The sequence below is a fragment of the Sphaerodactylus townsendi genome, linkage group LG03 (assembly GCF_021028975.2).
Source record: "Sphaerodactylus townsendi isolate TG3544 linkage group LG03, MPM_Stown_v2.3, whole genome shotgun sequence".
NCBI classification, from domain to species: domain Eukaryota; kingdom Metazoa; phylum Chordata; class Lepidosauria; order Squamata; family Sphaerodactylidae; genus Sphaerodactylus; species Sphaerodactylus townsendi.
The window spans coordinates 151,878,206-151,895,657 of NC_059427.1; the positions used below are offsets into that span (position 1 = coordinate 151,878,206).

General features: G+C 49.1%; 1 protein-coding gene and 1 long non-coding RNA gene across 5 annotated transcripts in view; one reads left to right on the forward strand and one right to left on the reverse strand.

Annotated features, from left to right (window-relative positions):
* Positions 1 to 17,452, reverse strand: part of LOC125429242 (deoxyribonuclease gamma-like) — a 30,006-nt gene that overhangs the window by 6,267 nt on the left and 6,287 nt on the right. For 2 of the 3 annotated variants that reach the window (XM_048490178.1, XM_048490176.1), the window contains one exon: positions 287 to 373. The exons of the other annotated variant lie outside the window; for it this stretch is intronic. In XM_048490178.1, coding sequence (XP_048346135.1) covers positions 287 to 373 — 87 coding nt within the window. The remainder of the gene's footprint in view (positions 1 to 286; positions 374 to 17,452) is intronic. 3 annotated transcript variants of the gene reach the window in all.
* The window catches only part of LOC125429245, a 30,014-nt gene that overhangs the window by 6,201 nt on the left and 6,361 nt on the right, over positions 1 to 17,452 (forward strand). The window contains exon 4 of one of the 2 annotated variants that reach the window (XR_007243971.1): positions 346 to 1,801. The exons of the other annotated variant lie outside the window; for it this stretch is intronic. This is a non-coding gene — a long non-coding RNA (uncharacterized LOC125429245). Of the gene's footprint in view, positions 1 to 345; positions 1,802 to 17,452 lie in introns of those variants that run through there. 2 annotated transcript variants of the gene reach the window in all.

Sequence of the window (17,452 nt, forward strand, 5' to 3'; positions counted from 1 at the left end):
AAACAGCACGAGCGGAGTAATGGTAACCGCCCATCCTCGGCCTTTCTTGCCCTTCAAAGTTGTGCTTGTGTGAGCCAGAGGAACCCCGGGACACTGCGGCAGGGCCCACATTGGGAATGGGGGACCTACAAAAAGCAGCCTCCCCTCGTTTACTGACAAACAAGAACAAACAGGCTGTGTAGCTGATTGGCGTTTGCATTCCCTTCCAGGCTTTTCAATCAAATTGAAATTGCATTTGGCAGAGAGACCCTGCCGTTCTGGGGTTCCCAGCTTTCCTGGACATTTCCGATAGACAAAGACGTTTTGTTCCTTATAGCTTCCATGCCCCAGTCTCTTGCTTTCCAGGTAGCTGTAGCGATGGGAGTGATCATACCTGCTGGCCGGAAGAGAAAGCCCATGATGCCCCTTCGCCTACCCCGACCTCTCCTAGAAGTGGGAAGAGAATCCAAGGTTACTACAACCTATGACCTCAAAGTTACCAAAGAGGCCCCAGAGATGGCACATTGCTACCAGTGGCAGGAAAAATGTAACTCAAACAATTGTGTATGTGTTGTCTTATGTTGATTCCAGCAGGTGACTGAGGTAATTGAGAAGCAGAGGAAGTTTGCTGTTGCCTTCCTCTGCATAGCCCTCCTTGGTAGTCTCCCATCTGAGTACTGAGGCTGCTTATCTTCTGAGATCTGATGACATCAGGTTATATAATGCCACTTTCTCAGGGACAGGAAAACTAACAGCGATTGGGCTTTCTAGTGAAAATTTTGAAATCATGGTTGAAGTAGCTAAATTTGCTTGGATTGCATTCAAAAGCAGGAACATAAGGAACAACTGATAGTTGTTGCCATTATGTTGCCATTAAAGTGGACCTAATACTGTTTTAACCAAATTGATAGAGAAATGTAATGTTATTGATTAGGATCTGAGATAGTTTTATTTAAACTGATTGTGTTATATCAGTATAAAAGTGTTTGATTTCATAACTATTTTAATCATGTATTTTACTACTAAATGTTATTAGTGTTTGAGAATAGTTGTTGGTTTTACCCAAATTGGCTTTAAAGTTTTAACGGACAATGTTATATTTATTTCTCAGCTCTTAAGTCACCTATTATATCTGCACAGTCAATCAAATTTCCATGGCCAATGAGGAGCCTTGCTGGACTGAAAGCCCCACCTGGCCCTGCCTCCTTTCTTAGAACACTTCGTGGTTGCTGCTGGGAAAGGTTTTGGCAGGTGCCATAGTGCCCAGTGGCACAACAATGGGGACCCCAGATCTGCAGCTACCCATGAAGCAGAAGGAGGTGGTAGAATGAATTATATCACTTCAAAATGCAAGTAAAGAATGTCACACACAGACACATTATTGGACTGATCTGCTATTTAAAACTTTGTTAGGAGAAAAACATAATGGGCAAAGGGTTCAAGATCAGCCCACTCCTGAAGTGAATATGCAGAAGAAATGGCTTCCTTACAGAGAATTGTTGTACCAGAATGAGAAATGGGAGCTTAAACCACTAGATGAATTAAAGATACAGTTGAAAATTGATTTCATTATTATCAATTACTAGAAACATTCAAAGCAGACAACAAAAATACAGGTTTTGCCACACAGATGTCAAAGTTTAAAAGTAACTATGTATAAATGATGATAAATTGAATACTAAAATGTACAAGATGTTATTAAAGTGGGATACTGAGGAAAGGGGAGTAAAATCAGTGATGGTAAAATGGGATAAAATGTGGGGAGAAACATACAAATGGAACAATGGGAAAGATTGTGGAAAAAAGATTTGAAAGATTTGAAATTTACAGCTTGTTATAACTTGAAATAAAATTATTATAAGATGATGTCTAGACGGTGGCTGTGAGAGACAAGAATATGGACAATGTATTGTCGAAGGCTTTCACGGATGGATTCAACTGGTTCTGGTGGGTGTTCCGGGCTGTATGGTCTGGTGGATCTTGTTCCTAACGTTTCGCTTGCATCTGTGGCTGGCATCTTCAAAGGGGTATCACAGAGGAAAGTCTGTTATACACAGTGTCCAGTGCACTGGCGTTCCTGCCTAGGGACATGGGGTACCCCTTGTCCCTGGGCGCATCGATTGAGGTCATGTGGGGGGCGCCAAAACATCCTTCTACAGAGCGAGGGATTGAGCAAGCCCTAGAAAGCAGGCGACTGCTCCCAATGCCTGTCGTAGCCCTGCCCGCTCTGTATGGTGGCCTGGAGTGTCCAGGGGGCGGGGGAGAAGTCCCACTGGGCTCCCAGGAACAGGACTGGGGAGCTCCGCCTCCCCTCCCTCTAACCCAGCATGCCTTATTCGCCTTAAATTAAGTGTGGCATTTCTCAGAAGCCTTCTCCCCGGCAGCCGGGCACCGGCAGGCACAGGAAAAGGCAAGCAGGGAGCCCAGAAGCAGCAGCAGAACAGATGATAATGCTGACATTTGCTTGGTAAACCTTCAGATGGGGGGGTGACTTGTGAGAGATTTACATGCTTAAAAGTTATTTCCCCATGCACTGGCTTGGAGCTGTTTCTCAGGCTAGCAGCCTACCTCACAGGGTTGGTGTGAGGACACAATTAGGAAAGTGGTGGGGAGAGAGCCATGCCTGTTTTGCTGGGGGTAGGAGGTGATTTGTGAGGAGATGATGCTGATGTTTGCTTAGTAAACCTTCAGATGGGGGGTGACCAGAGAGATTTACATTCGCTAGTTAATTCCCCATGCACTGGCTTGGAGCTGTTTCTCATATCGGCAGCCCACCCTCGCTACAGGGTTGGTGTGAGGACACACCAGGGAAAGTGGGTGGGAGAGAGTCATGCCTGTTTTGGTTGGGGTAGGGAGGTGACGGTGAGAGATGATGCTGATGTTTGTTTGGTAAACCCTTCAGATGGGGGGTGACTTGTGAGAGATCTACATGCCTAAAAGTTAATTCCCACCTGCACTGGCTTGGGGCTGTTTCTCAGGCTAGCAGCTCACCTCACAGGGCTGGTGTGAGGACACAATTAGGAAAGTGGTGGGGAGAGAGCCATGCCTGTTTTGCTGGGGTGGAGAGGTGACGGTGAGAGATGATTGTAGGGGTGAGCTCACGAACCCGTGAACCGTAGAAGGAGCGCTTAGGTACGCTGTAGTGCCAGCTACGGGCTCCTCCGGGCTTACACGCCCCTTCAACCCCGCCTCCCCCCATGAGTCACGGGTCATGTAACTGCCTGTAACTCAGCGGGTCACCAGGTGTAACAGACTCTCACAAAGGGACACAAAGGCTTCTGCCCTCAGGGGAAGATTAGGCCCAGACATGGATGCTTCCTCTCGCGACGTAGTGTCTCGGCTGAGATCATGCATCACATGATGATCTCCCCGGGCTCTCCCAACCTCCTCAATTCTCCCGCTTCTCCCGCCTGCCCGACCCCTTTTACATGCCCCCATTGAAACCCTAATAAAAGGTGTGAGGGGCGAAGCGCACGGCCAGAGTTGCCAGGATCACGGGATCCCGCGCTTCCTGCTTGCTGGCTCTCTCCACCAGATGAAATCTCTGCATGTCGCTTCCTTCCTGGGACCCTCGTGGGTACCACTACAAGCTGGTGCTGGAACCCGGGAATCCTCGAACCTCCGCCGCGACTTTACCATCGCCTGGGAAAGGGCTTCGCACCGATTGTCCGCTGGATTACGCATTCAGGGACTCCACCGGTATCGACCATCCGCTGGATCGGGCGCATCCAGGGAGCTGGGTTCTCGGACACTTTCCTCGCCTGATCGGTCCAACCGGTAAGCATGGGCGCCAGTAAGAGTTAACGGCTTTGGACAAGCACGTGCTAGCTTAACTGAAAGCGCCAGCGTAAACGCGCTGCAGGGTCTCCGTGAAGAGAGGGGAGTTGCGCGAATTGGTTGAGGAGATTGATAGGTACGTCCATGGTACCCAGAAAGGGGGACATTCAATCTTTAAGGACTGGGAAAACATTGGGCTTAATTCTGCACAGAGAGCCTCGCCGATGTCACTGCTACTCGATCGCGGAGACAGTGTTACGTCGCCATCAGCCCGTAAGTCCATGGTGTCTTTGCCATGGATATCCCTCCCTTTGATCTTCTTCACCTTCAATTTCAAGCCTGGAATTTTCTCTATCCACTAAACAGGACGCCTGTCCCACTCTCGCTTTCACTTGCTTCCTCCTCTCACTCAACCTCTCCCGGCCAGGTCTCGCCGCCAGGCCAGCTCTCTTGCTCCACCTTCTGCTCTGCTTCCCCCTCCCGTTTCTGAAGCCACCGTGACTCCTCCGGGCTAATGCCACGTAATGGCGCTGAAGTTTCAAAACTCTAGCAAATCAGATTACCCACAATCTGCAGAGGAAGTGAAACCCTGACGGAAGACTATGCCGACCTCCTCGCCGTCTGCCCAGCCCACTACACTGACCACGTGGGGGAGGACGGCGCCGTCCAACGGGTCGTTGAGTATCGCCCCATAGGCTATAACATCCTCACTGAGCTCCACAAGGCAATACGGGACGTGGGGATCACCAGCCCCTATGTGAGAGGCATGTTGGAAGCCATCATGCGGAATCACATAATGGTTCTGGAGGACTGGAAAACCACTTTTCACATGCTCTTGAACCCTGCACAATATGTTGTTTGGGAAAGCGAATACCGCCAACAATGCATAAGCAGAGGAGCAGCCTCTGGCGGCTTCTTAAACCGCCACAAGAAGCTCTATGGCTGGCTACTTCGCCCTTCCCGCTGCGCTATAGATCGCTCCTGCCGGAGGCCAACTCTTAAGGTTGCTCTTCTGACTGCGCCTACAAGGCGCTAGGTAAGAGTGCTCCGCTGCATGGACAGCCGACCCAGAGCTTTTCCAACGTTTCTGCAGAAGTTTTCCCAGGAGCCTTACAGCTGAATTCCTGAACAGGCTCCAGGAGGCCCTGCAGAAGAAAGTTGACAACGACGCAGAGCCCAACACGAAGCTCCTCCTGGGCGCGCCGCCAAAGAGAATGCCTCCGCTGAGTGCCGCAGGGCGATCACAGGTTTAGGGAAGAACCCCCGAAGCTGGCCTCTAATATGCTTAAGGTTTGCCAGGATATCGGATCTTCCTCGCCTATCAAGCCAGTTTCCCCCAGTCGCAGCACTCTCCACCACCCGGGGACAGCCCCAAGTAAGACCAAGTGCTTCAACTGGGCGGCAAGGGACACTTCCTCGGGAGGGGACTGTAGGTCGCCTGCGGGGCTTACAACCCAGACGGAGGAGGGCTCCCCCCTGGGAGATGAAGGCCTCCCAAAAGCCTCTGGAACTAAATGCCCCCGATGCCAAGAGGGCTTCCATTGGAGAAGCAAGTGCCCATCGGGAAACTTCTACCCGGGCCTCCCAGCCCAGGGACCAAAAGAGGAGAATACTAGATCAGCCCTCGGTGAGCCGAGGCCCGAACTCCAAGCCACCTCCCAGCGGTATTTTCCTCTCCTGCACCCAGCCTCTTTACCTCTCAAGTTTCCCAACAAGATCCCTCGCTGTTCCGGACTCCAGTACAGCTATCCCATTCCCCCAGAGGCCGGCCAAGGTCTTGCTCCAAAGCTCTCCTCAGCTGAGCAGGGACTGTTTGTCATTCCGGGAGTCATTGGACTCTACACATCAAGGAGCTGCTCACATTCAGGGTGTGGGACAAACATCCCGCAGGTGCTGCCTAGTGGAACCAGCTGCGCACAGCTGATCCCTCCTGCCCCACATGCTGCTCCGTCAGCCGACATTCAATAGCACACGCAGCCCAGATCGGGCCATCGGGGCACAGCCGGCACCACTGTAGCGGGCGTGTAGAGGTGCTGCCCATCGGTAGCTCCCCGGGCCTGCACCTGGAGCTCACTATAGAAGGGGTGCCCATTCAAGGGACTTCTAGGACACTGGCGCACACTGTGTGGAATCGGGCTTACTTCAGGAGCAGCCGAAAGGGCTCAGTGACTAATCGAGGCTTGCCCGCGCATTTGGGGGTGGGGGGGAAACAGACCGCGAGACGAAGCACCCACCAGCTCCCGGTCGGCAGTCCAGGGCTTGAGCGGCAGCTCACAGTCCGCCCCATCGTTTTGGACATTCATGTTAACTTGTGGGGAAGGGATCTCATGAGTCAGGTAAGGACGACTCTAGTTTGGGATGGATAAATCCACTCCCGCCTTGGCCGCTACCCAGAAGAAGAACAGATAGCAGCGGGCCACGCTGAGATCCCTGCCCCCCAGCTTTGATTGTATTTCCTACCTCCACCCCAGAGCCCTCGCTCTGGGACACCCTCTTTCTTTCCCTCACTTGCTCTATTTTTTCCAAACAAGTAGGCATGGGAGGGGCCACTGGCTGACTGGCCCTCCCTGGATTAGTGCAATCTGGGGCCCATCCTGGTACCGCAGCACTGCCAGGACAGGCCCCAGGTTAAAAAGGGGCTGCCGCACCAAATTCACACATAAACCGGTTTGGGCACCTCGAGTGACCATGGTTTAAGCACCATCATCACTTCTAAATACCCATATTGTTTTCCGGTTTTCTGACTTAATTCGGCACCTTAGCCGAAACCGCCCCTTAAGGAGTGGTTTCGACGGGCGGCATTTCCCCAAGATACTCAAATTCGACCCCAAATTCTGAACGCCATGCCTGCCTCAACCTCTGCGATCACGGTAAGTATATCTGCCCCAGGGGGGAACCTCCCCCAGTCCTTTGTCCCGAAAACCAACTCCCAAATGTGTGGTTGTCTTGCTCTTCTGACGCATCCTCTTCTCTGGACGCACCCCCAAAGTTCCTTTGTCCTACAAATTAGATATGCATACCCACAATCCCTTGACGGTCCACTCGGGCTTCCCATCTTTAGCTCGGACCGGGCGCTCTGACGCATCCCAGGTCACGCCCTGGAAGCCAACTCCCCATAGGGAGTTGTCTGCCCTTCGCACTCCCCTGTCCCATGTCCAAACAAACCAAAGAAAGGGGAGTGGTAGGTGGGGCCTCCATGGCCTGCCCCCCCTGCAGAATTGAAATCGAACAAATCGAACCTTGCTCGCAGGACCACTTCCCACCGGAGCTAAGACTGCTTTACGGGGCCCGGCCTCCTCATAACCTGGGGAAAGGGGTATGCTTCAATCTCCTTCTCCTGCTGGTGGTCTCCAGTGGATTCCAGCTTCGCCATGTCCAGCTAACCCATGGAATGGCACCAGAAGGAAACCAACCTGATCCTGAGACATTGAGCTGGATCTCCCCAAAGATCCGGCCCCACTGCCTCGACAGAACTGCCGCCAGTGCCAGAACGGCTTGAGGGACCCAGGGATGACCCTTGGGGAGATCGCCATAATGACCGGCCGAAGCTCGAGAGCTACTGTAACAGCAAGTAGCTGCCCCCGAGACTGGAGGGTCTCATGCCATCTTTGCTATCATCACTGCAAACTCTGCAGTCACCATCATCTGCCTGCTCTGTTGCCTCTTGCCGGTGACGCTCAGTCACCCCCTTTTGGAGATCAACCAAGTCAACATCTGGGAGCTGCTCCGCTGCCGCTGCCAACGCTCTCATCCTTCTGCTCTGGGCCAGTATCTCGGAGTGGGAAGCTTGCTAAGCCTCCTGCCTACTCCCTGTCTGTGTAAGGCCCCTGGAGATTTTCTGGAAGAGTCGGGCCTGAGCTCTTTCATGAACGCCTCGCCCATCCGGTACTCCATGAGCGCCGATTAAATCTATGAAACTAAACCCTCCTCGCTGGCTTTCCCTCATCACTCCAAACCGTCACAACCACGTAGTCCAACACTTGCTCGTGCATTGGCTGATGGGGTGGTGGAATCAGCCTGAGCTCCAGTCAAATTGCCCGGCCAACTGGAATCTTTGTGAATAACATATTGAGGACACTTCCATATATGGGAACATCCTCCTCCCTAAAGGCTGGTTCTGGACTTATGGGAGAGAACCTTCAATCCATATCCCCTGGGCTCGCCTTTCTCTGTCGGAACTTTTTGTTGCTCTAGCTTATCTTACCATCAGTTCTGCCCTCAGGCTCCACCCCGGGAGCCCAAACGCCGCTGCCGCTCCGCTTCTTTCCCTCGAATTTTCCTCTGCCGGAGCTGCATGGTCAGCCTTTCCAAAGTCGAGTATATTTCCCTCACGACCTTCCTGGTGGGAGTCCCCTGTCAGGGCTACCCTATAACGCTAAGAGACTATTGGTCGGCTGGCCTGTGCCTCATGGGAAGTCCATTAATCTCCACTCTCCACCACTCTGTTGGATGCCCTGGCCTCCGAGCAACAAGAGCTTCGTCTGCTTAATTTTAGATAATCGTACGCTTATTGATTATTTGTTATTACTGCATCACCAAGGTTGTGAGAATGTACATAATATGTGTTGTTTTAATCTCTCTTGATAATTCCCATTTGATTCATAAGGAAAGTTCGCGGAGTTACAAGATGTTGTATCTAATCTGGAAATAATGCATGTGTTGCCTGCCACTGGTGGTCAGCCGCCCCTTTGGAGCTGGCTACGTCGGGGATGGTTAAGTGCTGGCTGTACAATTCTTCATTGGTTTGATTGTATGCCTTGTTGTTGGATCTTGCCTCGTTCAGTGTGTAATCTGCCTTTGCCTAAAATACCACATTTTGTAAGAAACCCCCTTGACTCTCCTCTACCAGCTGCAACCTCCATTGGGCAGGATGGTATGCTGCCCAGGGCATGAGGTCATGAATGCCACATGGGGGGCATGTGAGGGATGTAGTCACGTGCAGAGGTGGGATGCAGCCGGCTCTCGAGAGGTTACCAATTTTTTTAGCGGCCGAGAAGGGGTTGCTATGGGCTAGCTCTGGCCCCTCCCCCTTCACCCGTCGTCACTCGGGCATCAGCATCCCTGCTCTGCCAGGCAAACAGACTTGCAGCCAGCAGCACCTTCAGAGTTCAGGCTGTGAAGGAAGTTGAAGGTAGTCTCAGCAGTCAACTTTAGCAGCATTCTCCTTCCCGACGCCTCCCTTTCACACATAATAATAGACTCTCTGGAGCCAGGAGGCTTGTATGAAAGCTGCATGCAACACGTGGGTAAATAAGGGAGCAAAAGAACGCAGCAGAGGAGAGAGTCTTGAGAGAAGCGATTAAAAAAAAAGGAAGAGACAAGGTAACTAGCTTCAAGACTCAGTGGGTTAGAGGTGCTGAACCTTTCACAGCCAAAGTTTGCTCCTCTTCCTCTGGGATGCAAAGCAAACTCTTTTCTCTTTCCCTCTCTTCTGTCTGCAAAACGGGCTTTGCATTTGCTATGGGGATCTAAAAGGGAGGAGCAGCAGGTCTGAAACTCAGTGGTTGGCAAACACAGGGGCAGGTGCATTCCTCCCAGTGACCCGGGGTATTACCACCTCCTGCAAGTTACCCTGAAAATTGCAGCATTAACCCTCTTTGGAAAAGATCCTCCCCTTCCTGCTTTGTTTATCTGATAGGACTCTTGTTTTATGAGTCAGGAAGGATTAATGATATCAACCCTCTGGGATTTTATGATCCATCATCCTTGGGATTCTGGGTTCCATTCTACCCCACTGGCTCTACAACCCTGGTACACAATCATTGAATTGCTTACTTTGTACTCAAACAAAATTCTTTTTAAAATATCCGCTTATTTACACTGTAAGACCCCTTTGAGTTCTGGGTAAAATGGAAAGAAGGTTAAGAAACATTTAAAATAAATACAAGTAAAATTAATAAAGAGCTTCCCTTTGACATTCTAAAAACTCTTATGTTGCTATTCATTTTCCATTGGTCTCGTTATAGTAGGAGAGGCCTACGCCTCTGATTGGGTGGGGACTCTGCTGCCAGAGCCTTTAAGCAATGGCTTAGGGGTGGGTGGGGGATGCTGGCAGCTTTGCTTTTGTTCAGAGCCCCAGCCCTAGGGTGGGTTCAGAGCTGTAAGGCGAGTTCCAAGTGGTGGCTGGAGTCCTCAGCATCTTTCGACTGGATGGTTTTTGGGGGAGTCTGGAGGATGGGGGGAGGGGGGCTGAAGGATTTCTCCTGCTTCCCGAGACTTAGAGCCTTTTTCAAAGTGGTTTCCTGCTGGTGAGGAAAATAACAGTTCATTTGGGGGACTTTTGTACCTGGATTTCTGCTAATGTAATGGGTCATTCACTCTTTAATTGTTGTCCTTTGCAGTGGGTATTCACAAGGTGATGTATTCTACCCCAAACATTCCCCCTACTTCTGCTTGTAGGTTTTCCAGATCAGGTATTCCTTTGTCTGGTAGATCTTGTTCCTAACGCTTCACCAGCATCTGTGGCTGGTATCTCTCAGAGGTGTGTATCCCAAAGAAACTGGTTGTTGTGGGTTTTCCTCGGGCTGTGTGGCCTTGGTCTGGTAGGATCTTGTTCCTACTGTTTCCACCTGCATCTGTGCCTGGCATCTTCAGAGGTGTATCACTGATGTTGTGGTAAGTTTTCCTGGGCTGTGTAATGGTCTGGTAGATCGAATGAATGAGCCTATAATTTATAGTGAATGAGCCTAATGACTTTGGCTGTCCTTTTGATGCATCTCAGCCTGAGCCTGTGTGTGTGTGCGTGCTCCTGTTTGTCACTGCTTCACGTCGCATTTCACCATTGTTTGTTGGTATTATTGAACAATTGTAAAACAGCTTTTGGTTTCTCTCCTTACTTAAGAACATATAAGAACTAGCCTGCTGGATCAGACCAGTGTCCATCTACTCCAGTGCACTCTGCTACTCGCAGTGGCCCACCAGGTGCCTTTGGGAGCTCACATGCAGGATGTGGCAATGGCCTTCTGTGGCTGCTGCTCCTGAGCACCTGGTCTGTTAAGGCATTTGCAATCTGAGATCAAGGAGGATCAAGATTGGTAGCCATAGATCGACTTCTCCTCCATAAATCTGTCCAAGCCCTTTTTAAAGCTATCCAGGTGAGTGGCCATCACCACCTCCTGTGGCAGCATATTCCAAACACCAATCACACGTTGCATGAAGAAGTGTTTCCTTTTATTAGTCCCACTTCTTTCCAGCATTTTCAACTAATGCCCCCTGGTTCTAGTATTGTGAGAAAGAGAGAAAAATTTCTCATCAACATTTTCTACCCCATGCATAATTTTATAGACTTCAATCATACCCCTCAGATCGCCTCCTCTCCAAACTAAAGAGTCCCAAACGCTGCAGCCTCTCCTCATAAGGAAGGTGCTCCAATCCTTCAATCATCCTCGTTCTTCTCTGCACTTTTTCTATCTCGATATCCTTTTTTGAGATGTGGGTGACCAGAACTGAACACAATACTTCCGGCAAGGGTCACAATTTAATTTTATATAAGGGCATGACAATCCTTGCAGTTTTATTATCAACTCCTTTCCTAATTATCCCCCTCGCGATAGAGTTTGCCTTTTTCTATAGTTGCTATGCATTGAGTTGACATTCTCATGGAACTATCAACTAAGACTCCAAATCCCTTCCTCTGGTTCAGTGACTGATAGCACTGGACCCCTGTAGCGCAGTATGTGAAGTTTGGATTTTTTAGTTCCTATGTGCATCACTTTGCATTTTGCTACATTGAACTGCATTTGCCATTTCTTAGCCCACTCACTCCACTTATGAAGGTCCCGCTTTGGAGCTCTTCTAATCCTTTGCTGTTCTCACCACCCTGCATAATTTGGTATCATCTGCAAACTTGGCCACCACACTACCCACCCCTACTTCCAGGTCATTTACATGAATAGGTTAAAGAGCACTGGTCCTAAACGGGATCCTTGGGGGACACCCACTCCCTATATCTCTCCATTGTGAGAACTTCCCATTTATACCCACCCTTTGTTTCCTGTTCCTGAACCAGTTTTTAATCCATAGGAGGACTTCCCCCCTCTTATTCCTTCATTGCTGAGTTTTCTCAATAGTCTCTGTGAGTGAGGAACTTGTCAAAAGCTGAAATCCAAGTAGACAATGTCCACTGGTTCCCCCTTATCCACATGCCTGTTTACACCCTCAAAGAACTCTAGTAAGTTTGTAAGACAGGACTTGCCTCTGCAAAAGCCATGGTGACTCCTTCCTCAAAGCAGGTCTTGCTTTTCTTAAGACACATGTTTAATAATTCTTTTATCTTTTAATGATAGATTCTGCTAATTTACCAGGAACAGATGTCAAACTGACTGGCCTTGTAATTTCCTCGGGTCCCTCCCTAGACCCTTTCTTTTAAAGATTGGTGTGACATTGGCCATCTGTCTCCAGTCTCTCTAGGGATGGAGGCTGATTTCAGGATAAGTTGGGCATATTAAAAGTGAGAAGATCAGCAATTTCATGCTTGAGCTCTTTAAGAACTCTTTGGATGAATGCAATCTGGGCCAGGGAATTTGGTGTAGCATTTAGTTTATCAATGGCTGCCAGAACTTCTTCCTTGTCTACCATACTATCTTCGGCTAGTTCCTCGGATCTCACCTCCTAAGAAGCTTGGGTTCGTGGGTGCAGGAATTTTCCTCACCTCCTCTTTAAGTGAAGAGCAGATGCAAAAAAGAATTTTGTTCAGCTCTGCAATCTCCCTGTCATCTTTTAGCACACCTTTTGTTCCTTTTTTGTCATCTAATGGGCCTACCGCTTCCTAGCTGGCTTCCTGCTTTTGATGTAAACTTGAAGAACTGTTTGTTACTGGTCTTGATGTTTGCAGCCATGCTCCTCATAATTCTTTTTTGTCTCCCTTACAGCTAACTTGCTTCTCTTTTGCCAATGCCATTTGTGTTCTCTGGTATTCTCTCATCAGTTGCTAGACTTCCATTTTCTAAAAGACAGTCTTTTTTTCCTAATAATTTCTCAACCTCCCCTTTGTTAACCATGGTGGCTTTCTTTTGGACTGGGTGCTGCTCTTTCCTAACCTGGTGGAACACATTCCAGCTGAGCTTTTGAAGACTGTGTTTTTAAATAACCTCCAAGCATCTTGGACAGTTTTGGACTTTCCTCTTGATTTTCCCTTTCAGCTTCCCAACACTATCCCCTCATCTTTTGAGAAATTTCCCTTTCTGAAGTGCAAACAACTACATTAGTAGTTGTCACTTGTTCACATGCATAGAGATATCTGAATCTGGACAGCATTGTGGTCGCTGTCTCCCTATCAGCTCAACAACACTGACTTCCCAAGCATCTCAGGTCCTGGGTACCACATAGAGATTAGATCTAGGATCACCTCTCCCTGGTTAGCTGGTTCCACAACCATCTGCTTTCCTAAGCCACAGTCATTTAGCATATCCAGGAATGTTCTCTCCTTATTATGACCTGAGGATGCATTTCTTTCCTCCCGTTTATATGGGGATAGTTAAAATCGTTTCCCATTACCACGACATTTTTGCTTTTATTGGCCTCTCTAATTTCTTTTTTTCCATCTCTGTGAATCCTCTTGTGCACTTTGGTCAGGGGACGATAATATATTCGTAATGTTAAACCATGCTTCACCCCCCCCCCTGATATTGATATCCACAGTGCTTCTTGTAGAGGAATCAGCTCCCCCCTGCATTGTCTATTTTATGTGACACTCATGCTTCCTTTGATGTAGAGGGCCAAATCCCATCCCCAATACGCCCTGTCCTATCCTTCCTGTAGAGCTCTGTAACCTGGGATAACAGCATCCCACTGGTTCTCCCTTTCCCTATTCCAATCTTCATGTCTCTGTGGATGCCCACTATATCAATAATGTCCTCCTTCAAAACTCTGGTAATTCCAGCTCCCCCCATTTTAGGGTCGAAGGCTTCTACTATTAGCAGCATAGAGACACTTGTATATTCTGTCTCTCTGTCCCTAACCTTGGGATTTATGTGTTTTGCCCCTCTAGCCTTTTGTAGACACTATCACTTATCACATTGCTATGCTCCTTGCTTGTATGTGGTTGGTTTAGGAAAAACCTCTCTGTCTGCATCCCCATAGATACTGTATTCCTCGAACCGAAGTCACCTCAGCTCCTGTTGGTCTCCCCAGGGGATCAGTTTAAAAGCTGTTCTGCCACCTTTTTAATCGTTGAGCCAGCAGCCTGGTTCCTCTTTGGTTAAGATGAAGTCTCGCCCCTTTGTACAGGCCTGCCTTTATCCCAAAGTGTATATCCCCAGTTCCTGGACAAATCTGGAAACCTCTCTGCCTTACACCACTGCCTCTCATCCACGCGATTGAGACTCCTGTATCTCTCCGCTTTGTCGGCTAGCTCGCCTCCCGCGCTGCGTGGAACGGGTAGCATTTCTCGGAGAATGCCATCTTGGGGTCCTGGATTTTAACCTGTTTCCTAGCAGCCTAAATTTAGCTTCCAGGAACCTCCCTTCCGCTGCATTTCCCAATGTCATTGGTGCTGGCAATGTGGGACCACAACTGCTGACTCCACCCCAGCACTGTCTAACAGCTCTATTTCTAGACGAAGCTGACATCCACAACCTTCGCACCAGGCAGGCAAGTCACCATGCGGTCATCACGCCTCTCACAAACCCAACTCTCTATATTCCTAATGATCGAATCACCCACTACAAGGAGCCCCCCACCTCCCCGAAGGGTATCCTCAGTGTGAGAGGATATCTGACCACCAGTTAAGGAAGGGGTCCCATCTAAGGGAGCATCTTCCACCACCTCAGACTGGCACCCTCTGTCTCACAGAACTTATTTCCAAAGACTAAGTTATTGTTGTTGTATTTTCTAAAGTTATTTTCTAAAGCACGTTTCACAGTAAAAAAATTTTTTAAAGCATTTTGAGAATGTTGTCTAAATTTTTTATTTCTGCTGTTTGACATGGCCCATTGCTGTGCTCAGATTTGTGAGTTGGGGCATATTCTATAATGTGATGATTTAGAAATGACCTGGTGCAAAAAAAATTTTTTTTGGTCGTGGTGGGGTGGCCGCCGGGGGTGGGGGATACAACTCAGGTTTTGCCCAGGGCTACAGTTTGCCTCGTTACGCCCCTGCTTTCCCCTACGCCGCAACCAGGTCCTCATGCTGCACAAACAACTCAGCCAGCTTGAGCAAGTCCCTGGGGAGGCAAGCATCCCCCTAAATTGCCCCAACTAATTCGGCTTCCTTCCTAAAATATAAGAAACGGGGAGATGTAGGGGTGAGCCCGCGAACCCAGCAGAACCGTAGAAGGAGCGCCTGGCATGCCGGTGCCGGCTACGACCTTCCGGGCGCACACGCCAACCCCCCCGCCTCCCCCATGAGTCACGGGTCATGGAACTGCTCTGACTTCATGGTGTCACCAGGTGTCCCACACAAAGGGACACAAAGGCTCCTGCCCTCAGGGGAAGATTAGGCCCAGACATGGATGCTTCCTCCCGCACGTAGCAGCCCGATGAGATCATGCATCACTTGATGATCTCCCGATCTCCCGACCTCCCGTTCTCCCGCCTGCCCGACCCCTTTTACACGCCCCCATTGAAACCCTAATAAAAGGTGTGAGGGGCGAGCGCACGGCAGAGTTGCCAGGATCACGGGATCCCACGCTTCCTGCTTGCTGGCTCTCTCCACCAGATGAAATCTCCGCGTGTTGTCTCTTCCCTGGGACCTCGTGGGTACGACTACAGATGATGCTGATATTTTCTTGGTAAACCTTCAGATGGGGGGGTGACTTGTGAGAGATTTACATCTTAAACGTTAATTCCCCATGCACTGGCTTGGAGCTGTTTCTCAGGCTAGCAGCCTATCTCACAGGGTTGGTGTGAGGACACAATTAGGAAAGTGGTGGGGAAAGAGCCATGCCTGTTTTGCTGGGGGTAGGAGGTGATTTGTGAGAGATGATGCTGATATTTTCTTGGTAAACCTTCAGATGGGGGGTGACTTGTGAGAGATTTACATGCTTAAAGTTAATTCCCACTTGCACTGGCTTGGAGCTGTTTCTCAGGCTAACAACCTACCTCATAGGGTTGGTGTGAGGACACAATTAGGAAAGAGTTGGTGGGGAGAAAGCCATGTATGTTTTGCTGGTGGTGGGAGGTGTTTTGTGAGCCTGTGCAAAAAATCATTGTTTGGTCATTGTGGGGGAGGGTGGTCGTCCATACCTGGGGTGGGGGTGGGGGGGGCACCAAACTCAGATTTTGTCCCCGGGCTCTAGTTTGCCTAGATTCGCCCCTGGTCCAGTGTGTAACAGTATGTAACTGGACACAATGTGTAACAGACTTCCCTCTGTGATACACCTCTGAAAATGCCAGCCACAGATGCAGGTGAAACATCAGGAACAAGATCCACCAGACCATGGCCACACAGCCCAGAACACCCACCAGAACCAGAAGAATATGGACAATTTTCTGAAATACTGGAAATCCTTTGCGGACTACTTATTAAGAACATATACAAACAACAGAGAAACAATGGCAGGATTCCAGACTTAAATGAAAAACAATATATTGGATTAAGACAACTTTATAAGAAAGACTAAAAGTGAAAAATGTAGATATCCATATATATATAAAAAGCTAACCATTCGTTTGTTGGTCTTGCCTAACGCCTAAACATCTGGACGGATCGCCCCCACATTTTCACATGACGTCCTTCCCTGTTGCGGGTAGATAATCGGACCTTCAAATTGCCAAAAGTGCATACCTGAGCCAGGTAAAATGTCTTTTTCCTGGTGCACCAGGCCATGAAGCTGGCTCTATTTAACTGTCTCCCTTGGAATGTTCGTGCAGCCTGTCTGTGGCCTGAGGGCTTGGGATGCCCTTAGAATGTTTGCATAGATGGCCAGAGATGAGCAGTGAAAACAGTAAATAGGTAATACTGTTAGGTAATACGAGTGGAAGTGAAACACATACACACTTTGCTGTGTGAGACGTCAGGTGGGGTTCCCCCCCACACACATGCAGGTAACTTTCACTCTCTGTGCCTCACCCACTACTACCACACGACAAACATACTCTCATACACATCCACTTCATCCTCACATACCTCACTCTGCCCTCCCTCACATCCAACCACCACTTACCCACTTCCTCACCCATAATCCCCACAGCTCTCTTTTACTACAAGCAAGCTGGAGTTTTTCTTCTAAGAAAATCTGCGGGGTGTAAAGAGGGTTGTACTTTCTACACTTTTGTAAACTGTTTCCTTGTAACTCTAACTGTTCTGTTAAAGGAATGTAAACATTGTAAAAAGTTAATTTAGCATCTCATTTTTGTTCCCTTAATGTTCCCGTAACTGTGGGTCGCCACATCTCAAAAAGGATATCGAAGAGACAGAAAAAGTGCAGAGAAGGGCAACGAGGATGATTGAGGGATTGGAGCACCTTCCTCATGAGGAGAGGCTGCAGCGTTTGGGACTCTTTAGTCTGGAGAGGAGACTCTGAGGGGGGATATGATTGAAGTCTATAAAATTATGCATGGGGTAGAAAATGTTGACAGAGAGAAACTGTCCTTATGGTACCCACAAAGTTCGGTGCAGTTTGGTTTAGGGGGGTCCAAAGTTATGGACCCTTAAAGGGGTACCCCATCCAACATTCTTTGCTAAGGAGATGGGAGCTACCCTTTTGAGGGTCCATAACTTTGGACCCCCTGAACCAAACTGCACCAAACCTTTGGGG